This window comes from Oncorhynchus clarkii, chromosome 7 (assembly GCF_045791955.1).
Source record: "Oncorhynchus clarkii lewisi isolate Uvic-CL-2024 chromosome 7, UVic_Ocla_1.0, whole genome shotgun sequence".
Lineage (NCBI taxonomy): Eukaryota > Metazoa > Chordata > Actinopteri > Salmoniformes > Salmonidae > Oncorhynchus > Oncorhynchus clarkii.
Window position 1 is genome coordinate 6,010,723 of NC_092153.1, and position 24,509 is coordinate 6,035,231.

General features: G+C 45.3%; 1 protein-coding gene across 1 annotated transcript in view; it reads right to left on the reverse strand.

Annotated features, from left to right (window-relative positions):
• Window positions 1–2,211: 2,211 nt before the first annotated feature.
• Window positions 2,212–24,509, reverse strand: part of LOC139412764 (leucine-rich repeat flightless-interacting protein 2-like) — a 40,854-nt gene continuing 18,556 nt past the window's right edge. The window contains exons 5-19 of the mRNA XM_071159452.1: window positions 22,383–22,430; window positions 20,283–20,333; window positions 18,421–18,501; window positions 16,388–16,432; window positions 15,832–15,897; window positions 14,055–14,132; window positions 11,914–11,949; window positions 11,674–11,799; window positions 11,158–11,421; window positions 10,353–10,448; window positions 10,049–10,187; window positions 4,413–4,577; window positions 4,177–4,256; window positions 3,830–3,934; window positions 2,212–3,649 (exon numbers count right to left, since the gene is read on the reverse strand). Of these exons, the coding sequence (XP_071015553.1) occupies window positions 3,539–3,649; window positions 3,830–3,934; window positions 4,177–4,256; window positions 4,413–4,577; window positions 10,049–10,187; window positions 10,353–10,448; window positions 11,158–11,421; window positions 11,674–11,799; window positions 11,914–11,949; window positions 14,055–14,132; window positions 15,832–15,897; window positions 16,388–16,432; window positions 18,421–18,501; window positions 20,283–20,333; window positions 22,383–22,430 (1,491 nt within the window). The 3' untranslated portion in view covers window positions 2,212–3,538. The remainder of the gene's footprint in view (window positions 3,650–3,829; window positions 3,935–4,176; window positions 4,257–4,412; window positions 4,578–10,048; window positions 10,188–10,352; window positions 10,449–11,157; window positions 11,422–11,673; window positions 11,800–11,913; window positions 11,950–14,054; window positions 14,133–15,831; window positions 15,898–16,387; window positions 16,433–18,420; window positions 18,502–20,282; window positions 20,334–22,382; window positions 22,431–24,509) is intronic.

The window sequence follows — 24,509 nt, forward strand, 5'->3', positions numbered from 1 at the left end:
AAATGGAGAAAAACAAAACAAATACGAGTCCCGCCGAGTGTTTTCTTAAATGGAGGAAAACAAAACAAATACGAGTCCCGCCGAGTGTTTTCTTAAATGGAGGAAAACAAAACAAATACGAGTCCCGCCGAGTGTTTTCTTGGAGAAAAACAAAACAAATAAGTCCCGCCGAGAGGAAAACAAAACAAATACGAGTCCCGCCGAGTGTTTTCTTAAATGGAGGAAAACAAAACAAATACGAGTCCCGCCGAGTGTTTTCTTAAATGGAGGAAAACAAAACAAATACGAGTCCCGCCGAGTGTTTTCTTAAATGGAGGAAAACAAAACAAATACGAGTCCCGCCGAGTGTTTTCTTAAATGGAGGAAAACAAAACAAATACGAGTCCCGCCGAGTGTTTTCTTAAATGGAGGAAAACAAAACAAATACGAGTCCCGCCGAGTGTTTTCTTAAATGGAGGAAAACAAAACAAATACGAGTCCCGCCGAGTGTTTTCTTAAATGGAGGAAAACAAAACAAATACGAGTCCCGCCGAGTATTCTCTTAAATGGAGGAAAACAAAACAAATACGAGTCCCGCCGAGTGTTTTCTTAAATGGAGGAAAACAAAACAAATACGAGTCCCGCCGAGTATTCTCTTAAATGGAGGAAAACAAAACAAATACGAGTCCCGCCGAGTGTTTTTTTAAATGGAGGAAAACAAAACAAATACGAGTCCCGCCGAGTGTTTTCTTAAATGGAGGAAAACAAAACAAATACGAGTCCCGCCGAGTGTTTTCTTAAATGGAGGAAAACAAAACAAATACGAGTCCCGCCGAGTGTTTTCTTAAATGGAGGAAAACAAAACAAATACGAGTCCCGCCGAGTATTCTCTTAAATGGAGGAAAACAAAACAAATACGAGTCCCGCCGAGTGTTTTCTTAAATGGAGGAAAACAAAACAAATACGAGTCCCGCCGAGTGTTTTCTTAAATGGAGAAAAACAAAACAAATACGAGTCCCGCCGAGTATTCTCTTAAATGGAGGAAAACAAAACAAATACGAGTCCCGCCGAGTGTTTTCTTAAATGGAGGAAAACAAAACAAATACGAGTCCCGCCGAGTATTCTCTTAAATGGAGGAAAACAAAACAAATACGAGTCCCGCCGAGTGTTTTCTTAAATGGAGGAAAACAAAACAAATACGAGTCCCGCCGAGTGTTTTCTTAAATGGAGGAAAACAAAACAAATACGAGTCCCGCCGAGTATTCTCTTAAATGGAGGAAAACAAAACAAATACGAGTCCCGCCGAGTATTCTCTTAAATGGAGGAAAACAAAACAAATACGAGTCCCGCCGAGTATTCTCTTAAATGGAGGAAAACAAAACAAATACGAGTCCCGCCGAGTATTCTCTTAAATGGAGGAAAACAAAACAAATACGAGTCCCGCCGAGTATTCTCTTAAATGGAGGAAAACGAAACTGATGGACCTACCTGAATTAACCCAACAGAATTAACGCAGCAGTTGAGAATAAGGTTTGGATAAGAAAATGGTAGTTTTCAATAACTGTGGTCCCCGACGCTGCCACTCGTTGGAGCTGAACCGTTCTAGGCACTACTTTAGAAACTATCAGTCCGAACAAACCATCAGTATTATAACACCGGTACTCAGTTCCGGTAAGCTCCTGCCGAAGTCATGCTCAGCACCACAACGGAGAAAGACCTGGCAGTGTAAACACTTTCCCCTGTCAAGTTCTGAATGTCCAAAGTGAAGGAAATTCTGCCTTACACGGACCGTGTTTCTCTTCAGCATCCCATAATGTGACACGGCATCAGGCTTCTTCCCTCTGCTGGTTGTCATAAATCATGAATGCGTTTGGCATCTTTTACCAAACTATTCACATATGGACAAATAACGTTTTAGCAGAGAGTTTGCATTAGTTTAATGTGGTGCTTGTCAATGCTACCTCAAACATAATTTACATTTCTCAAGGAAAGCAAGGACCATACAGCCTCACCTTCCCAAAGACATTTTCAATATTGCACAATGTTTACAATTAGCTTCATTCATGGACAAATAATAGTTTTAAAGCATGTAAACAGCTGGAACTTCCCCAAAAAGTAGATGTCCGAGCTTAACTAATGTATAGGGGTTAGGAAGGGAAACGTTATGTCCAAAGCACAAGTGAACAACAATGCTATACCCCCCCCCCCCCCCCCCCCCCCCCCCTCAATAAGGCATGACATGCTTGAGACTGAGGAACAGGATAATAAGGGAACCATTCCCGTTATGTCAGAATATAACTGATGTTTTGTTTTATCTGCATGAGATCTGGTTTGTCAGATTGTCGAACATTTACAGCAAGTGTTACTGCGACAGCCGATTTGAATGGTTCCAAAACTGTTGCAGTAGAAGTACATTATTCAACTGATTGTTCGAGTTGTCCTTCCCCAATGAGTCGTTTAAATTGCTCAAGGGAGGACATAGTATTTCAGACGTTAAGACCTGGTGATATTTTTCCTCAAGTACCATTATACTGTTCATCACGTGGCACAAACAATGAGATGTATAGGACAATCCTGATTATAACTGGTTGGTTCGAGCCCTGAAAGCTGATTGGCTGACAGCCGTTGTATATCACGGTTATGACAAAACATGTATTTTTACTGCTCTAATTACATTGGTAACCCGTTAATAATAACAATAAGGCACCTCGGGGGTTTGTGATATATGGCCAACAAATAGCTCTTAGCCGTGGTATGTTGGCCATATACCACACCTCCTCGGGCCTTATTGCTTAATTAATGTTGTGCCACGTGTATTTCCACCCATCTGATGTACTTGACATATACCTATGGAGACATGCACAACTAAAAATAAACATCACCTTACACATTAACATCAGAGTTTGGCTTGGGGGACAGGAGGGAGCAGATTGCATTTTCACTTCAAAATATATTGACAATAAAATAATATATATGAAACACACTCCTTTTGAGTCTTTCTTCCTCTCCGTGGATGGATAAACTCCGTGGATGGATAAACTCCGTGGATGGATAAACTTACTGGAGCAGACATGGAGCCCAAGTAGCACAGAGAGATAGTGCCATGTGTTACAGAGAACAGAGAGAGATGAATGATTGGGAAGAAATGCTTTAGGGGTAATCATGGCACAGGGCGACGTAAGAGCTATAGGAGGATAGGTCATCTTAAGAGCTATAGGAGGAGATAGGTCCTCTTTGCTGTTCGTTTGTGCAGAATATTCCCCCTTCACCAGTTAGTTGAGAAGTCCAGCCTCGGTCACAGTCAGTGAGGAGTGTTCTCAGGGTCAGTAACACGTTCCCTCTGTGTCTCTTGGTGAATCACTGGATATACTGTACAGATGGGCACAACACTGAATGAATCTGTGATTACAATATGTGTGGACATGTTTCATTGAAGCTTTTGCTCCAGCAAGTCCTCGCTTGGTTTGAATTTTATGGGTGTGTTTTAATAGAGTGCCTGATAGATCAAAGGTCATAGGGAGGTCATGGATGCAAATTGCCATGACAACCAATAAGTACATCACTGCTGGGCCAATAGGGCGCTCCGATTAGCCTTCATCTTCTCCAGGCGCTTGGCCAGGTGGCTGTTACTGGCCTCCAGCTCATCAATCCTGTCCAGGGCAGACCTCAGCTAGAGAGAACGGAGAGAAAAGGTTTAGAGTTTGAGACGGGAGAAGCAACCTGAAGGCAACAACGTATACCTGGTGTAGACTTGATACCAAAACATGTGGGCTTGACATACTAGATATGACCCAATGACTTGTGGGTTCTGTGATTCTGTTTTTGTAAACCTGACATTATAGTAGCCTACCTCTCTCTGTAGCTTGCGTTTCTCCACTTTGAGCTCGTCCTCTACTTTCTCTGCGCTCTCAGAGGCCGACTTGTAACGAGTCACCTGACCCTCCAACCGGATGATCTGGCCAAGAGAGAAATGAAGGGATGAATAAATGGATTGATGGATGAAATGTGATGTGCCTCATACTAGACTGAACACATTACTTACTTAATATTCCATGGAGCTCCTAGTGGAGAAAATGGTCAAAAGTCTCCAACCCAGACTGTACAAGATACTACTTATTATCTCACGTGATTGGTCAGGTGTTTCATGGATATAGTCATACATGTCTTCCTCTGTCTAGGAACTAAAACGGTACTTACATTCTGTTCCAGGGCTGTGACTTCCTGTTCTGATTTCACCAGTTTAAACTTGAGGTCACTGATTTGCCGGTTGGCATCCCCTGTAGAAGAAGAAATAAAGATAGAAGGATGTGAGTCAAATATTGTTGTATAGGTTTGCATAATGTATACTCCACTTACACACTTGACAAAGTACACTAGGGAGACAGCCAGGTAAAAGGCTAGATCTGTCTTAGTAAAGGTGAAATGTGACTCACTCTGTAAGTCGAGGATGTGGGGGTCCATGCCGTTCTCAAGTCTGTCCTCCTCAGGACTCAAACCCTCTGTCCCGTTCCTCTGTTTCCCCTCCAGCTGAGACTTCAGCCTCTTCACCTGATCAGCTAAACTCTCCCTCTCATCAACTATTTTCCTCAGTCTGACTTCTGCAATACAAACAGACAGCTGACTTTGAATCAACAGCATGAAATTCTAATAGTTGGTTAGTAAAAGGGTAGTTTGAGTAGTCGAGATCAGCAATAGAGTAGTTTGAGTAGTCGAGATCAGTAATAGGGTAGTTTGAGTAGTCGAGATCAGTAATAGAGTAGTTTGAGTAGTCGAGATCAGTAATAGAGTAGTTTGAGTAGTCGAGATCAGTAATAGAGTAGTTTGAGTAGTCGAGATCAGTAATAGAGTAGTTTGAGTAGTCGAGATCAGTAATAGAGTAGTTTGAGTAGTCGAGATCAGTAATAGGGTAGTTTGAGTAGTTGAGATCAGTAATAGAGTAGTTTGAGTAGTCGAGATCAGTAATAGGGTAGTTTGAGTAGTCGAGATCAGTAATAGGGTAGTTTGAGTAGTCGAGATCAGTAATAGGGTAGTTTGAGTAGTCGAGATCAGTAATAGGGTAGTTTGAGTAGTCGAGATCAGTAATAGAGTAGTTTGAGTAGTCGAGATCAGTAATAGAGTAGTTTTGTACGTCAACATTTACCACACAGTTCAATTAACAGCCTTGTTTTTCTAGTTTCTAATCTGTATAATTTTTTTATACATACAACACATTGTACTTAATTACTCAGATGTTTTTTATATATATATACACAGTACTAGTCAAACGTTTGGACACACCTACTCATTCAGGGGGTTTTCTTTATTTTTACTATTTTCTACACTGTAGAATAATAGTGAAGACATAAAAACTATGAAATAACACATATGGAATCATGTAGTGACCAAAAAAGTGTTAAACAAATCAAAATAGATTTTAGATTCTTCAAAGTAGCCACCCTTTGCCTTGATGAGAGCTTTGCACACTCTTGGCATTCTCTCAACCAGCTTCATGAGGAATGCTTTTCCAGCAGCCTTGAAGGAGTTCCCACATATGCTGGGCACTTGTTGCTGCTTTTCCTTCACTGCGGTCCAACTCATCCCAAACCATTTCAATTGAGTTGAGGTCGGGTGATGGTGGAGGCTAGGTCATCTGATGCACACTCCATCACTCTCCTTTGTAAAATAGCCCTTACACAGCCTGGAGGTGTGTATTAGGTCATTGTCCTTTTGAAAAACAAATGATAGTCCCACTAAGCGCAAGCCAGATGGGACGGCATATCGCTGCAGAATGCTGTGGTAGCCATGCTGGTTAAGTGTGCCTTTAATTATAAATAATTCACTGACAGTGTCACCAGCAAAGCACCATCACACCCCCTCTTCCATGCTTCATGGTGGGAACCACACATACGGAGATCATCCATTCACCTACTCTGTGTCTCACAAAGACACTGCTGTTGGAACAACAACAAAAAAAAATCACAAATTTGGACTCATCAGACCAAAGGACAGATTTCCACTGGTCTAATGTCCATTGCTCTTTTTTCTTGGCAGGTCTCTTCTTATTATTGGTGTCCTTTAGTAGTGGTTTCTTTGCAGCAATTCAACCATGAAGGCCTGATTCACGCAGTCTCCTCTGAACATTTGATGTTGAGGTGTGTCTGTTACTTGAAATCTGTGAAGAATCTATTTGGGCTGCAATTTCTGAGTCTGGTAACTCTAATGAGCTTACTCTTGGGGTGGCAGATAGCCTAGTGGTTAGAGTGTTGGACTTGTAACCAAAAGGTTGCAAGATCAAATCCCTGAGCTGACAAGGTAAAAATCTGTCATTCTGCCCCTGAACAAGGCAGTTAACCCACTATTCCTAGGCTGTCGTTGAAAATAAGAATTTGTTCATAGTTAGTTAAAGAAAGGTCAAATAAAAAAAATCCTCTGCGTCTGCCTTTCCTGTGGTGGTCCTCATGAGAGCCAGTTTCATCATAGAGCTTGATGGTTTTTGTGACTGCACTTGAGTAAATGTAAAACCTTCTTGAAATGTTATGGATTGACTGACCTTCATGTCCTAAAGTAATGATGGACTGTCATTTCTCTTTGCTTATTTGAACTGTTCTTGCCATAATATCGATTTGGTCTTTAACCAAATAGGACTATCTTCTGTACACCACCCCTACCTTGTCAAAACACAACTGATTAACTCAAACGCATTAAGAAGGAACGAAATTCCACAAATTAACTTTTAACAAGGCACACCTGTTCATTTAAATGCATTCCAGGTGACAACCTCATGAAGCTGGTTGAGAGAATGCCAAGAGTGTGCAAACCCGTCATCAATTCAAAGAGTGGCTACTTTGAAGAATCTCAAATATAAACAATATGTTGATTTGTTGAACACTTTTTTACGACACGATTCATACACGTGTTATTTCATAGTTGTGATGTCTTCACTATTATTTAAAAATGTAGGAAATAGTAGAAAGAAAACCCCTGGAATGAGTAGGTGTGTCCAAACTTTTGACTGGGACTGTATAAATAGACACTATATACTTCATTGCAATAATAAAACATTTCACCCAAATGATCACAATCTGCAGTTCATTGAAAACCTGAGAATATGGACACAGTCGCTTACCGCTGAAATACTGTACAGTGTGTTGGAGGGACTGTGAGTATGGATGAAAAGAGTTTTAAACAGCTGACACATACAAATGAGTGGAGATAACATGTCATGGGATTGATATATTCTCCCACTTATTACCTATTTAATCATGTAATTGTTATCTAGTATGTTGCATGTAAAAACCTGACAGATGAACAATACAGAATTGTTGTTGTGTAATATAATCCTACCCGCTGTGCATGAATGGAAGCTTGGTGAGGTTTTATGGAAGCCAGAAATCAGTATGCAATAGTGCAAAATAAAACAAAACCAATCGCTCTTCAACATGGTCCATTTATTCAAGGCACTAAATAAGTCATTAAATAAAACATGTAATTCCTTTGAGTAAAACAAAGAACCCCACAGAGACTGGCTGCAACCCCAGTCAGTGGTCTATTACACATCAAATAACACTTTGAGACTAGAGTGATCATCAACTAGTTTACTTTGCAAGGATCTTTGCCCTTGCCCTTCCTATTGCCCCTTTGTCCCTTTCTTACACCGCTCTCCTGTTTCTGGGCTTCTTCCACTGGGGGGCGCTCTCTCCCCTCCTCCACCGCCTCGGGTAATGGCTGTATCTCTTGGCCAAGTGCCGAGGGTCCGGGTGAGGAGCTGATGTGCTCTTCTTCTACAGGTAGATAGGTTTCCTCCTCTTTCACAAGTAGAACGGCTTCTTCACAACTGTCTATATGTCCAGCGGAGGCCCCATCGTTTAACTCATTGTCTCCCCCTGCTGGTGAACTTGTTGAAGCCTCCCCCTGTTCTGTCTGTTGCTCCTCCTGAATGGCTTCCTGCTGGAGATTCTCCTCATAGATGTTCTCCTCAATGATGCACCATTCTTCTCTCTCTACACGACTGGGTGGTTCTGATTGGATCCTGTCTGGGCTGGGCTCTACCTCCTCTGTCCTGTCTGAGATAACCTCTCCACTAGAGTCGCTGATCCTCTGAGTTAGAGCTACATCCAGTGAGTTCTCCGTCAGTACTTGATCACTCTGGGATTGTTTACATGTACATTTACAGGTACATCCTTGTTTCTCCCTTGATTCTGCTACATCCATCTTCTGATCACCTCGAACTCCTGGTAAGGTATTTTCTAAGCTGGTCTCTAGCCTCTCTGGTAAATCAGGGATCACCTGTTGGTCTAGTCTAGTCTTCCCCTCATCTGTTATGATAGGTGTAACCGTTTTGTAAAAGATAGTGGATGGGGGCTTCTTTGCCTGAAGCTCTTTAGTATTTGGTTCATCTTCCTTCATGCCACATGCAGATTCCTGCCAAATCTGATCTGGCTTGCTCTCCGCTGAACTCGACTCCAGCTCTTCAACCCTCTCAGATAATTTCTGTCCGTCAGAGTCTGTGATCTTTGGCACAGTTTCCACAGAGCTTTCTGTACTGAAATGATCATTCTTATGTTGCTGAAGTTCTAGATAATTCTGTGTATCTTTCTCAAATTCACTTAAAGTGTTTATTATGAGTGGATCTGTCTTGATTCCAACCTCGTCAGGACATTCAGAGATAAACAGTTCAATAGAGACTGTAGATGAGATAGCAGATGTTCCAGTAGATGTTACTTGGCCAGTCTCTGCCTGATGCTCTGCAGGATGCCCTGGATTATTCTTCATCTCCATCCCTATTGTTTCTGTTTTCTTTAATGATCCCTGAGAGATCTGATTTGGGCTGGTCTTTGCCTCCCCTAGACATACAGAAATCTTTAGAATCATCTTAATCATCTCAGATTCCGTGATCCTTGAGTTTTCTGGAATGACTTGACCTTTAGTCCCAGGATCATACTCCTGGGTGTTCTCTCCTTGCAGGTCACTTTGAGATTCACTTTGGATTTGACTAAGAGTTGCCTCTGTCTCATCGCAGAGAGTTGGACCAGAGATGTCCTGTTCTTCAGTAGACACAGCTGTGAGAAGCTCTGTGTTTTCCCGTCCTTTCTCAAGGTTTGTGATTTCCTCACATTGTCCGTCAGTGCCACCGCTTACTGGTACAGCTTCCTGGTTACTTTCTCCACTGTTTTCCTCATTCTCTGCCTGTTCCTGGGATTCTGGTTCAAATCCTCTTTGATTCAACCCCTCTCCATTGTCACTGCCACCATCTGTATATTCCTTTTGAACCAAAATGGCTCCTTCAAGTTCAGCAGGTTCCACCAGAGTTTCTGTGTCGCAGTATTGGGGTTTCTCTACTTCATATTCAATCTGAGTCTCTTTGTCACCAAAATGCACCAAAATGGCTTCTTCAGGTACAGCAACATCCACCTGGGTCTCTTGGTCACAGTACTTGGACTGCTCTGCTTCAGTGTCTGTTTGTTGCTGCAGGCTGTCACTCAACTTGTCTTGGTTCAACTTGTCCGAAGATTCTATCTCCAGTAGTGCCCTCTCCTGGTCATGTGAGTAGTTGTCAGCCTCATGTAGAAGTCTGCCTCCCCCTGGTGTCCTCACCTCGCCATGGTCCAACTGCATCTCTGGTGCTTTGCCTGGAAGATCACAGGGAATAGATTGGAGGGCCAGACACAGGTCATTCTTCAACGTCTGACAGTGCAAGCACGGAAATTCAATGATCGCTGGAGGGGAATTAATTTGGAGACATTTGTAGAGAATAGAATCAAGGCCTTGATCCCGGCTGAATTAGAATGCAGAATCAGCAACTGACTCAACAGGATGAATTAACATTATGATGATACTCCCACGGAGGACAATAGTACAAAACAATGACGTCAGAAAAAAAGAAAAAGAAAGTCAACCATTATCGTTTTGTATCCCATCATGCAACACAAACATAGCCCTGACATTTCTAACGGTGGTTCATCCGAATGACAGAAGACAAGTGAAATAAAACACATGACTGCACAATATCATTCAACATGATTCGAGTAGGATGGTGGTAAATAAGCAGAGATCAGATATGAGCAACTGCAACGGTGGGTTATTTTCTTACCAAGCATGCTCTCCCCACCATGAGATGGCTGGGACTCCTGAGCCAATCGGGAGGTAGAGTCTGCACTGCAAGGCTCATCAATCATCTGTCCTGCATCCCCATTGGTGGTTACTTCAGGTGACAGCACTATCCCATGTTTCTGATTTAGGAGAGAACGAGTCAAATAAAGCTGAATAATCTTTCAGAAAGTATTTTTCCCATTAGAACTTCCTATTGTTCTAGTGTTTGCTGACATGTGCACGGAGGCCCTCTTGGAAGTCATGATGAGGAAACCTTCCCTCGGCAGGACTTCAAGGTGCTGTACCTTCAGAGTGTCTTTGAGGTGGACCACCTGATCCCTGAGCTTATCCCGCTCATCCCGCACGCCGGCGTCTGAGAATTCCCTCTGCCTCTCTAAGGCCTGAGCCATACCCAAGCAGCAGCAGCAGGGGGAGGAGGAGGAGGAGGAAGAGGAGGAGGAGGAGTGGGAGGAGGAGGAGGAGGAATAGTGGGTAAAGAAGGGAAGGATAAACACAGTAAAGGAAGAGAGAAGCATTGAGGGGAAAAAAGAGATACAGTGAAAATGTCTTGGTTAGTTTGGAGCGTTAAACTTGAGTAGCTGACAGAGGAATGGAAGCGTTTTCTGTAGAACGTCCTGGAACAATGATCCGGCTAGCGGTTTGGGGTTCACCCCCTATTCCGCGAGCGTACCCCAATCTTTTTCTCCTTCCATCCGAGGGTCTCCTGCAGGTCGGAGATCTCCCTAACACAGCTGTCCCGTTTGAGACGGAGCTGGCCCACCTCCTGGCCACGGGACGAAAGCAAGATGGAGGAGAAGAAGGGACAGAGGAGAAGGGACAGAGGAGAAGGGACAGAGGAGAAGGGACAGAGGAGAAGGGAGGGACAATCAGCATGCAGAGAGTTTGCAGCAGGAAAAGAGACTACAGCAAGTTTAGCAAGAGACCTAAGTTAGATCTATGTTAGTGTGATGTTCTGAGTGGAAGTACTGTTTTTAGTTTAGCAAGAGACCTAAGTTAGATCTATGTTAGTGTGATGTTCTGAGTGGAAGTACTGTTTTTGTTACCGTATTGTTGTTAGCAGGAAGTCTTTGCGATGACCTGAGTACTCACGGTTAACAGTTCTTCACTCTGTTTCAGCGTCTCTCTCATCTCGTTAAACTGGCGCTGCAGAACACTGTGGGCGTGCCTCTCCCTCTCAAACTCCTTGGCCTTGTCATTGTACTCTCGTTTAGACTCGTACAGCTGCTCCTCCAGCTCAATGAGCGAGTCCTTCAGCGTGTCCACCTGGTACATGAGGTTGGACTTCTCGTTGTGTAGCTGGGCGTTGGACACCATGGCCTTACGGTACTTCTCCTCAGACTCCACCAGGGAGTCCTGTTGAGAGACAAAATGGAGGACAGTGGAGGGGTGAGAGGTCAGGGGAGAAACAAAGCAAAACAGTTAAGCAGTTAATATCTCAAAAACAACTACGCAGACGTTGTTCGTCTTCAACCGTGGAATAGTTACTGTAATAATCAGAAGTGTTTCTGGAGTCAACAAATGAATTGTAAAAACATGGACGTTAGACCATCTCTTTCCCAGATATACTGTATGGTCCTACTCACAGAAGTCTCTCTATGGTCCTACCTTTATCTCTCGAATGGAGGCCTCTGTCTCTACTGAGATAGAGGTGTCACAGCTGCCTCTGCGAGAGGAGGGACCTCCCAGCGATGCTAGAGTGGCTGCTGAGAGGGTAGAGGCAGTCCTGGAACCCTGGGAGGAAACAGGACAGGGCCGTCTTGAAGGCTGTTTCACAACAGTCATATTCCCTACTTCATCTTTAATAGATTAAAAGCTAGAGTTTCAGATCAGGTGTGTGACCCGTACCTTTTCCAGGAAGTCCCTGTCTGATCTCTCCTCCACCTGTAGAGGGTAAAACAACTTGGTTACTCTTAGGAGAGGATAAGGAGAGGAGATACACATATTTACAATGTCACAAATGTAGTTGATTGACACACCGTAAATCCAGGCCATGCCCATACTGTATCCGTCTGTCACGCCCTGGTCTTAGTATTTTGTGTTTTCTTTATTATTTTGGTCAGGCCAGGGTGTGACATGGGTATTTATGTGGTGTGGTTTGTCTAGGTTTTTTTTGTAGGTTATGGGATTGTGGTTTAGTGAAGTAGTCTAGGTAAGTCTATGGCTGCCTAAATATGGTTCCCAATCAGAGACAACGATAAACACCTGCCTCTGCTTGAGAACCACTCTAGGCAACCATATTCTTTGAGTGTTTCATGGGTGATTGTTCCTGTCTTTGTGTTTGTTGCACCAGATAGGGCTGTTTCGGTTTTTCACGTTTCTTGTTTTGTGTATTGTTCATTTTTCATCTTTTATTAAAGATGTATAAAGATAACAACGCTGCATTTTGGTCCTCCTCTCTTTCAACAGAAGAAAACCGTAACAGAATCACCCACCACAACAGGACCAAGCAGCGTGGTGACAGTGGCGGCAGCAGGAACAGTGAAGTCAGGACTATACGACTTGGGAGGAAATAGACAGGTGGGCGGTCGACCCAGGGAGAGTGCCATAAACTTACCTAGACTACTTCACTAAACCACAATCCCATTACCTACAACAAACCCATAGACAAAACACACCACATAAATACCCATGTCACACTCTGGCCTGACCAAAATAATAAAGAAAATACTAAGGCCAGGGCGTGACACCGTCTCTGTATATCCACACACTGCATCACAACAAGCATCATAGAGTCATGCTTAACCCTCTCTGGATCACCATCTGATTCTGAGCCACGGAACCACTGGACACTACAGACTTACTCATATTATATCTACTGGACACTACAGACTTAATCATATTATATCCACTGGACACTACAGACTTACTCATATTATATCTACTGGACACTACAGACTTACTCATATTATATCCACTGGACACTACAGACTTACTCATATTATATCCACTGGACACTACAGAGTTACTCATATTATATCTACTGGACACTACAGACTTAATCATATTATATCCACTGGACACTACAGACTTAATCATATTATATCCACTGGACACTACAGAGTTAGTCATATTATATCTACTGGACACTACAGACTTACTCATATTATATCTACTGGACACTACAGACTTAATCATATTATATCCACTGGACACTACAGACTTAATCATATTATATCTACTGGACACTACAGAGTTACTCATATCACTGGACACTACAGAGTTAGTCATATCATATCCACTGGACACTACAGAGTTAATCATATCACTGGACACTACAGTTAATCATATCACTGGACACTACAGTTAATCATATCACTGGACACTACAGAGTTAATCATATCACTGGACACTACAGTTAATCATATCACTGGACACTACAGAGTTAATCATATCACTGGACACTACAGAGTTAATCTTATCATATCACTGGACACTACAGAGTTAGTCATATCATATCCACTGGACACTACAGAGTTAGTCATATCACTGGACACTACAGTTAATCATATCACTGGACACTACAGAGTTAGTCATATCATATCCACTGGACACTACAGAGTTAGTCATATCACTGGACACTACAGTTAATCATATCACTGGACACTACAGAGTTAGTCATATCATATCCAGTCCAGGCTGCATGTTAGTTGTCAGTGTCACCCACACATCAATGCGTCCACACAGAGGCCCACCTCACATTGACCAGGTCGGGACCATATATTCTTTGCTTGTACCAAAGCTGCAGTCTTTGTAATGTCCACCAGGGGGCATAAGGGACCTGAGCACTGTCAGCTGTCTATGAGCATTACCTTGGTGCAGAGGACACACAGGACAGGACCATAGAGTTCAGTTCTCTGGACAATGCACTCTTCATTGGGATGATAATAAGTGGGCATTTAACAGAATAGAGAACAGAGAAAAGGATGTAAGGACTAGGCCTAAAGAAGGCTGCGCGTTAGAGGGAGTGACCAATGAAGAGAGCTCACCACTGGGCTGGCACGGGCAGAGCTGGCCCTGGACGAGGCCCGAGAGTTGGAGCCCAGAAAACCACTGTAGTCTGAAGGCTGGCACAAAAAGAAGATGGATAAAATAGGAAAAGAGAAGGAAATGAAAAAGAGAGAGAGAGATGTTAGTCACAGAGTTTGTCAGTCAGCAAGCAGGGACAGACAGAGCTGAAGCAGGGAGAGACAGAGCTGAAGCAGGGACAGACAGAGCTGAAGCAGGGACAGACAGAGCTGAAACAGGGACAGACAGAGCTGAAACAGGGACAGACAGAGCTGAAGCAGGGACAGACAGAGCTGAAGCAGGGACAGACAGAGCTGAAGCAGGGACAGACAGAGCTGAAGCAGGGACAGACAGAGCTGAAACAGGGACAGACAGAGCTGAAGCAGGGACAGACAGAGCTGAAGCAGGGACAGACAGAGCTGAAACAGGGACAGACAGAGCTGAAACAGGGACAGACAGAGCTGAAGCAGGGACAGAGCTGAAGCAGGGACAGACAGAGCTGAAGCAGGGACAGACAGAGCTGAAGCAGGGACAGACAGAGCTGAAACAGGGACAGACAGAGCTGAAACAGGGACAGACAGAGCTGAAGCAGGGACAGACAGAGCTGAAGCAGGGACAGAGCTGAAGCAGGGACAGACAGAGCTGAAGAGACAAGGGAATACATTGATAGACAAGTCAACCAGGCCCTGTTAGACCAAAGACAACCCTCCCACACATCAAAACCCAGACACATACAATTCCACGTGTACGCTACACTCTAGACTCCACCATTCTAGACATACTGCAAACCCCACGCAACAAAGTCACAATTAAACTGTGACTTGGCACAGTGTTTGTAAAGGTCATCGACACACAAGACGCACTGTAAGATAATTCAGGATGGTTATTGGTGGAATACAGCTAACTGAAAACATGGATTCCTTCTTCTGGAAGTCTGAAATCCACATGTGGGAAAGACACAAGAAACCTCAATAGAAAGAAGTAGTGGGGTGACGACACTGTCATGCAGACTTCTCCTGGGGTGGCCAACCCTCCCACTGGAGAGAATCAGGTGTGTTCGAGCAGGGCTGGAATAAAAGCCTGCACAACCAGCCTGCCGCTAGTATCGCTTCAAGAGGAGGGTGGGTCGACCCCACAATGCAATTCCACGTTGGCACATGGGGCTGGCCAAGCAAGTCCCCTCATCAGGGTAACACAGTGATACATTCCATGCATGCTGTCTATTCAAGCCTCTCTTTGGATTTGAAAATCGTCACAACAACCACAATTCTAGACATACTTGAAAACCCCACACAATCTCACTAGGACTTTGCACTGTGTTTCCAAAAGTCATCAACACACAAGACAGGGTGGGAATGAGTGGAATACAACAAATTAAAGAAGGGTTCCTTGTTTGGTGAGTCTGATAAAAACAGAAGACACCACTGACCCTGATAGAAGTAGAGACTGACAACACTGTCATGCAGACAGACTATGGCCAGGGGTGGCCGACTGTCTTCCCAGAAACCTATTGGATGTGCAGGCTTTTGCTCCAGACCTGCTCCAATACAACTGATTCTACTAATCAGCTGCTCACCTGGGTGTTGATTAGCTGAATCGTGTTAGAGCAGGGCTGGAATAAAAGCCTGCATACCCAGTAGCTCGTATCTCTCCAGGAGGAGGGTTGACCACCGCTGAACTATGCAATCCCATGTTGCCACAGGGGGCATGCCAAGCAACCTCTCTCAGGGTGAGAGAGGGGGCGTCAGGGCTTCTTACACCGCGAGAGATGGAGCCACTAAAGCGCCGTGTGCTACTCTGCATAGCCTCGTCACACACAGAGCCCTGTAGATAGGAGAGAGACACACACACACACGGCATCAGACTTCACCTCACACACACATACACAGTCTGGCTCAGACTTCAACTCACAATCACACACACACACACACACACACACACACACACACACTGCATCAGACTTCACCTCAGGAACGTATACAGACACATCTCAGTAATCATGCAGGAAAAGGAGCAGAAGGATCAGCTGTACATCCCAGAATGTCTTACAGCATGCCACCTTGAAGATACCACTGGGTTTCTGCAACTCAGCTTACTGTCTCACGTTCTCCTTAACACATCAAAGTGTTTTGGAAATGTAACTTTTAGGGCCAGGACTGTATGTGGGTCTTGACAACATCTAGCCCCTCTGCCAAATCATTCTCACATGCCTTATAATGACACTAGTAGTGACACATCACAGATCTATCTATCTATGTATCTACTGTCTAAACAAGCGGTGAAGGGTCAGAGGTCATAGGAAAGAGGAACCAACCCTGTGACTCTGGGTGCGTGGGCCATCAATAAAGAGCATGGAGGGCTGAAGATGGACAGAGAGGGAAACAATCCAACATTGCACTGTAAGTGATAAACAACAGTGATTCTATCTAGTATGTACAACTGGAAAAAGCTCTCTGTTTTGAGAATCTCATGTTCTGTCATTCTAAGAAACCAACAGGAGGGTGAAGTTGAGTGGGTAGGGAAGGGAAGGAGAGGGTGAGTGGATAGGGAAGGAGGGAGAAGTTGAGTGGGTAGTGAAGAAAGGAGAGTTTGAGTGGGTAGGGAAGGAGGGAAGGAGAGGGTGAGTGGGTAGGGAAGGAGGGAGAAGTTGAGTGGGTAGGGAAGAAAGGAGAGTTTGAGTGGGTAGGGAAGGAGGGAAGGAGAGGGTGAGTGGGTAGGGAAGGAGGGAGAGGTTGATTGGGAAGGGAAGGAGAGGGTGAGTGGGTAGGGAAGGAGGGAGAAGTTGAGTGGGTAGGGAGGGAAGGAGAGGGTGAGTGGGTAGGGAAGGAGGGAGAGGTTGAGTGGGTAGGGAAGGAGGGAGAAGTTGAGTGGGTAGGGAAGGAGAGGGTGAGTGGATAGGGAAGGAGGGAGAGGTTGAGTGGGTAGGGAAGGAAGGAGAGGGTGAGTGGGTAGGGAAGGAGGGAGAAGTTGAGTGGGTAGGGAAGGAGAGGGTGAGTGGATAGGGAAGGAGGGAGAGGTTGAGTGGGTAGGGAAGGAGGGGGTGAGTGGATAGGGAAGGAGGGAGAGGTTGAGTGGGTAGGGAAGGAGAGGGTGAGTGGATAGGGAAGGAGGGAGAGGTTGAGTGGGTATGGAAGGAGGGGGAGGTTGAGTGGGTAGGGAAGGAGAGGGTGAGTGGGTAGGGAAGGAGGGAGAAGTTGAGTGGGTAGGGAAGGAGAGGGTGAGTGGATAGGGAAGAAGGGAGAGGTTGAGTGGGTAGGGAAGGAGGGAAGGAGAGGTTGAGTGGGTAGGGAAGTAGAGTGAGGTTGAGTGGGTAAGGAAGGAGAGGGTGAGTGGGTAGGGAAGGAGGGAGAAATTGAGTGGGTAGGGAAGCAGAGGGAGAGTGGATAGGGAAGGAGGGAGAGGTTGAGTGGGTAGGGAAGAAAGGAGAGGGTGAGGGGGTAGGGAAGGAGGGAGAAGTTGAGTGGGTAGGGAAGGAGAGGGTGAGTGGATAGGGAAGGAGGGAGAGGTTGAGTGGGTAGGGAAGGAGGGAGAGGTTGAGTGGGTAGGGAAGGAGAGGGTGAGTGGGTAGGGAAGGAGGGAGAAGTTGAGTGGGTAGGGAAGGAGAGGGTGAGTGGATAGGGAAGGAGGGAGAGGTTGAGTGGGTAGGGAAGAAAGGAGAGGTTGAGTGGGTAGGGAAGGAGGGAGAGGTTGAGTGGGTAGGGAAGGAGGGAGAGGTTGAGTGGGTAGGGAAGGAGGGAGAGATTGAGTGGGTAGGGAAGAAAGGAGAGGTTGAGTGGGTAGGGAAGGAGGGAAGGAGAGGGTGAGTGGGTAGGGAAGGAGGGAAGGAGAGGTTGAATGGGTAGGGAAGGAGGGAAGGAGAGGGTGAGTGGGTAGGGAAGGAGGGAGAGGTTGAGTGGGTAGGGAAGGAGAGGGTGAGTGGATAGGGAAGAAAGGAGAGGTTGAGTGGGTAGGGAAGGAGGGAGAGGTTGAGTGGGTAGGGAAGGAGGGAGAGATTGAGTGGGTAGGGAAGAAAGGAGAGGTTGAGTGGGTAGGGAAGGAGGGAAGGAGAGGTTGAGTGGGTAGGGAAGGAGGGAAGGAGAGGGTGAGTGGGTAGGGAAGGAGGGAGAGGTTGAGTGGGTAGGGAAGGAGAGAGAGGTTGATTGGGTAGGGAAGGAGGGGGAGGCTGAGTGGGTAGGGAAGGAGGGAGAGGTTGAGTGGGTAGGGAAGGAGGGAGAGGTTGAGTGGGAAGGGAAGGAGGGAGAGGTTGAGTGGGTAGGGAAGGACGGGGGGGGAAAGGTGGAGCAGCATTGGGAAATGGAAAGAGGGATGAGACGTGAAGGAGAGAGGAATAAATGAGTGGGGACAGACCCGGCCATTTTGAGTGGAATTTTGATGTCTGAGTGAGGGGAGACTGTTGGAGCTGCAGTACAGATCAGATGAGAAGTTTCTCTACAATGCCACACCACAAAGAGAGAGAGAGAGAGAGAGAGAGAGAGACACACAAAGATGAGGGGAGAGTGAAAGAGAGAGAAACAAAATAAGAATAGAGAAACAGAGAGAGATAAAAATTTGGTCCCTTGTCAACTCCTTTGACAACGGACCAAAACAAAAAGGCATGTTGTTATGTCTAGAGGCATTTCAGACATTCATTAGTGACAGTTATTATGACAAGGGAAGTGCGGTGACAATACAGCCGACAACCAGACCGTCCTGTTAAACCACGTTCACTGTCTGGGGTGTGCTGATAACTAGTTGGGTTGTGAGCCATTTCAACCACGCATGCCTTCCCGGCCAAAAGACTACAGTATCATTACCATAACAACTGTCTGTGTACCAGTGTTAACTTAGTCCCACTAGCCTAGCTTAAAACCATGTCGTCTTGTGTGTTTGATAATGCCACATCTCTCAGTGTGTGAACCTTGTGTGTCTTCAAAACCCCTTTTGAATAGAACACCTTCACCGTCAGTGATTCCATCATCATCACCTCAGATTTAAATAGAGGTGTTTTTCACACGACAGGTGGTGTTCTCACATCAGGCGGGGGGTCCCATCGCCATGTTGGGACTGGGCATGGAGGAGAGCCTTTAAAAAGGTAGAGAACATCACCATGTTGGGACTGGGCATGGAGGAGTTCCTTTAAAAAGGTAGAGAACATCACCATGTTGGGACGAGGCATGGAGGAGTTCCTTTAAAAAGGTAGAGAACATCACCATGTTGGTACTGGGCATGGAGGAGTTCCTTTAAAAAGGTAGAGAACATCACCATGTTGGGACTGGGCATGGAGGAGTTCCTTTAAAAAGGTAGAGAACATCACCATGTTGGGACCGGGCATGGAGGAGTTCCTTTAAAAAGGTAGAGAACATCACCATGTTGGGACGAGGCATGGAGGAGTTCCTTTAAAAAGGTAGAGAACATCACCATGTTGGGACGGGGCATGGAGGAGTTCCTTTAAAAAGGTAGAGAACATCACCATGTTGGGACGGGGCATGGAGGAGTTCCTTTAAAAAGGTAGAGAACATCACCATGTTGGGACGGGGCATGGAGGAGTTCCTTTAAAAAGGTAGAGAACATCACCATGTTGGGACGGGGCATGGAGGAGTTCCTTTAAAAAGGTAGAGAACATCACCATGTTGGGACGGGGCATGGAGGAGTTCCTTTAAAAAGGTAGAGAACATCACCATGTTGGGACTGGGCATGGAGGAGTTCCTTTAAAAAGGTAGAGAACATCACCATGTTGGGACGGGGCATGGAGGAGTTCCTTTAAAAAGGTAGAGAACATCGCCCAGACTTTTGCAACGGTTAAACCAAGGCCCCATTCCAACTCTGATACCGGATACATGTACCGGAATGTTACCTCAGTCATGTGTAGTATCTCTGAGACGTCACGACACATGGAGGAAGAGACTTTTACATTGCTGACATTCTTGATGTCATATATGAACAGTGGGAGTTCAATGAGCTGTGTGTTAAGTCAGGGCTCCATTCAGCCTGGAGAGCTGAAGCGTTACAGATTGCGTGATGGAAATGTGTTGAGCTGACATATGCAGTGCTTACGGTGAATACAGTCTTCGCTAACGTGGGAACATTGCCTTTACTGCAGCGATACAGATTGAATGGAGCTCTTAGTCTGTCCTATATACAGTAGGCCTTATACTATGAGATGTTAGACAAGCAGGAAGTAGATATCATAGAACTAGTTATTTAATAGGATCTCTATGGTATATACTAACCCTAAGGCTTCCTCGGCTCCCCACCGACATCCGTTCCTCATCGTCTGAGATCTGGGAGGGAAAGGGACACATAAACACACAACATTCAATCAATAACACATCATTGTGTATCAGTGTGGGTTGTTCAGCTGTAGCAGTGGATTGAAGCTGCCCCTAGACACTGACCTAAGGACCAAAAGATCCCATTTGAATCCTAATCCATTTCTGGTTTGGATTTGGAGAGGGTGAGCTGATCCTAGAGCTGTGTATAGAGGCAGCCTCTACCTCGCGTTCCAGAATCATTAGTTATATACACAATAACATATAGAAAAGAAAGCACATGTTTGTCTGACAGGCTGTATAACGGTAGAGAGGAGAAGACGGGGAGTCAGGCCGTATAACGGTAGAGAGGAGAAGACGGGGAGTTAGGCTGTATAACGGTAGAGAGGAGAAGAGAGGGGGAGTCAGGCAGGCTGTATAACGGTAGTGAGGAGAAGACGGGGAGTCAGGCTGTATAACGGTAGAGAGGAGAAGACAGGGGGAGTCAGGCTGTATAATGGTAGAGAGGAGAAGACAGGGGGAGTCAGGCCGTATAACGGTAGAGAGGAGAAGACGGGGAGTCAGGCTGTATAACGGTAGAGAGGAGAAGACGGGGAGTCAGGCCGTATAACGGTAGAGAGGAGAAGACGGGGAGTTAGGCTGTATAACGGTAGAGAGGAGAAGAGAGGGGGAGTCAGGCAGGCTGTATAACGGTAGTGAGGAGAAGACGGGGAGTCAGGCTGTATAACGGTAGAGAGGAGAAGACAGGGGGAGTCAGGCTGTATAATGGTAGAGAGGAGAAGACAGGGGGAGTCAGGCCGTATAACGGTAGAGAGGAGAAGACAGGGAGTCAGGCCATATAACGGTAGAGAGGAGAAGACGGGGAGTCAGGCCGTATAACGGTAGAGAGGAGAAGACGGGGAGTCAGGCTGTATAACGGTAGAGAGGAGAAGACAGGGGGAGTCAGGCTGTATAACGGTAGAGAGGAGAAGACAGGGGAGTTAGGCTGTATAACGGTAGAGAGAAGAAGACAGGGGGAGTCAGGCTGTATAACGGTAGAGAGGAGAAGACAGGGGGAGTAATGCCGTATAACGGTAGAGAGGAGAAGACGGGGGGAGTCAGGCCGTATAACGGTAGAGAGGAGAAGACGGGGAGTCAGGCTGTATAGCGGTAGAGAGGAGAAGACAGGGGGAGTCAGGCTGTATAACGGTAGAGAGGAGAAGACAGGGGGAGTCAGGCCGTATAACGGTAGAGAGGAGAAGACGGGGAGTCAGGCTGTATAACGGTAGAGAGGAGAAGACGGGGAGTCAGGCCGTATAACGGTAGAGAGGAGAAGACAGGGGGAGTCAGGCTGTATAACGGTAGAGAGGAGAAGACGGGGAGTCAGGCCGTATAACGGTAGTGAGGAGAAGACAGGGGGAGTCAGGCTGTATAACGGTAGAGAGGAGAAGACAGGGGGAGTCAGGCTGTATAACGGTAGAGAGGAGAAGACAGGGGGAGTCAGGCTGTGTAACGGTAGAGAGGAGAAGACAGGGGGAGTCAGGCTGTATAACGGTAGAGAGGAGAAGACAGTGGGAGTCAGGCCGTATAACGGTAGAGAGGAGAAGACGGGGAGTCAGGCTGTATAACGGTAGAGAGGAGAAGACGGGGAGTCAGGCTGTATAACGGTAGAGAGGAGAAGACAGGGGGAGTCAGGCTGTATAACGGTAGAGAGGAGAAGACAGTGGGAGTCAGGCCGTATAACGGTAGAGAGGAGAAGACGGGGAGTCAGGCTGTATAACGGTAGAGAGGAGAAGACGGGGAGTCAGGCTGTATAACGGTAGAGAGGAGAAGACAGGGGGAGTCAGGCTGTATAACGGTAGAGAGGAGAAGACAGTGGGAGTCAGGCCGTATAACGGTAGAGAGGAGAAGACAGTGGGAGTCAGGCCGTATAACGGTAGAGAGGAGAAGACGGGGAGTCAGGCCGTATAACGGTAGAGAGGAGAAGACGGGGAGTCAGGCTGTATAACGGTAGAGAGGAGAAGACAGGGGGAGTCAGGCTGTATAACGGTAGAGAGGAGAAGACAGGGTGAGGATACAGACCGACGTGTGTCTCCGTGAAGGACGGGAGGAGTACCTCTCACTCTCCTCCTGGAAGGCCCGGAAGGAAAGAGGAAAAGAAAGTACCCGGTTAAAGGTTAGAGGTCAGGAGGAAAGGTCAAGAAGGAAGTGGTTCTGGTTCTGCCACCAGATGTGGATTTTATAGACAAAGACCAAACAAAAACACATTCTGCACAGGGTAAAACTGGATTGGTTTTGGGACCACTGGGGCTGGGCTGGGGTTATTTCCATTTCCATTCCTGTCAGTCGACCTGGATATAGAACATCTCCAATTGACTGAAATTGAAATGGAATCAAACCCATGTCTGGACATGACAAGACACTGCATGCGTTTATTTACAGTACACTACTTATGCATTCCCTGGCCTCTCTACTCTGATGCAGGCAGACAGCCACTGGTTAGACAAGCCCAGAGAGAGGTGGGGGTGGGGTGAGGGTTTAATCCTCCCGGTGGGTTGTCATGGCGATCCCAGTACCGTGAAAAGGGTTTAACCCCTGTCAGATGGCATGGGAGACCCCCGTAGCGGTACAGGATCTAGTGAAATGAGGATCAGCTCTGTCCCTGTCTGGCCTGGTTCACGACAGACCTTTAAAAGCACACATGCTTCCCTTGTGTTGACTGAGAGTACATACACATGCCAAGCTACTAGGTCCAGCTGTATCCAGGACAACTGTGATATTATCAACAGGATGGGACATTGAAATAGAGAATACTAAACACATATATTGCACAACACAGGCGGTGTTGTGTTCAACACTGTGCATGCCTCACATTTACTAAACACTTCCTCGATGCAGGCGATGCAGGCAATGCACTGTACACAGTGCAAACACTACTACTACCTAGGGTTTGCAGTGCGCTGTTTCAATAGACAGTATATATTATATTATCAGTGTGCAGTGAGCTGTTTCAACAGACAGTATATATTATATTATCAGTGTGCAGTGAGCTGTTTCAACAGACAGTATATATTATATTATCAGTGTGCAGTGAGCTGTTTCAACAGACAGTATATATTATATTATCAGTGTGCAGTGAGCTGTTTCAATAGACAGTATATATTATATTATCAGTGTGCAGTGAGCTGTTTCAACAGACAGTATATATTATATTATCAGTGTGCAGTGAGCTGTTTCAACAGACAGTATATATTATATTATCAGTGTGCAGTGAGCTGTTTCAACAGACAGTATATATTATATTATCAGTGTGCAGTGAGCTGTTTCAACAGACAGTATATATTATATTATCAGTGTGCAGTGAGCTGTTTCAACAGACAGTATATATTATATTATCAGTGTGCAGTGAGCTGTTTCAACAGACAGTATATATTATATTATCAGTGTGCAGTGAGCTGTTTCAATAGACAGTATATATTATATTATCAGTGTGCAGTGAGCTGTTTCAACAGACAGTATATATTATATTATCAGTGTGCAGTAAGCTGTTTCAACAGACAGTATATATTATATTACCAGTGTGCAGTGAGCTGTATTATATTATCAGTGTGCAGTGAGCTGTTTCAACAGACAGTATATATTATATTATCAGTGTGCAGTGAGCTGTTTCAACAGACAGTATGTATTATATTATCAGTGTGCAGTGAGCTGTTTCAATAGACAGTATATATTATATTATCAGTGTGCAGTGAGCTGTTTCAATAGACAGTATATATTATATTACCAGTGTGCAGTGAGCTGTATTATATTATCAGTGTGCAGTGAGCTGTTTCAACAGACAGTATATATTATATTATCAGTGTGCAGTGAGCTGTTTCAACAGACAGTATATATTATATTATCAGTGTGCAGTGAGCTGTTTCAACAGACAGTATATATTATATTACCAGTGTGCAGTGAGCTGTATTATATTATCAGTGTGCAGTGAGCTGTTTCAACAGACAGTATATATTATATTACCAGTGTGCAGTGAGCTGTATTATATTATCAGTGTGCAGTAAGCTGTTTCAACAGACAGTATATATTATATTATCAGTGTGCAGTAAGCTGTTTCAACAGACAGTATGTATTATATTATCAGTGTGCAGTAAGCTGTTTCAACAGACAGTATATATTATATTATCAGTGTGCAGTGAGCTGTTTCAACAG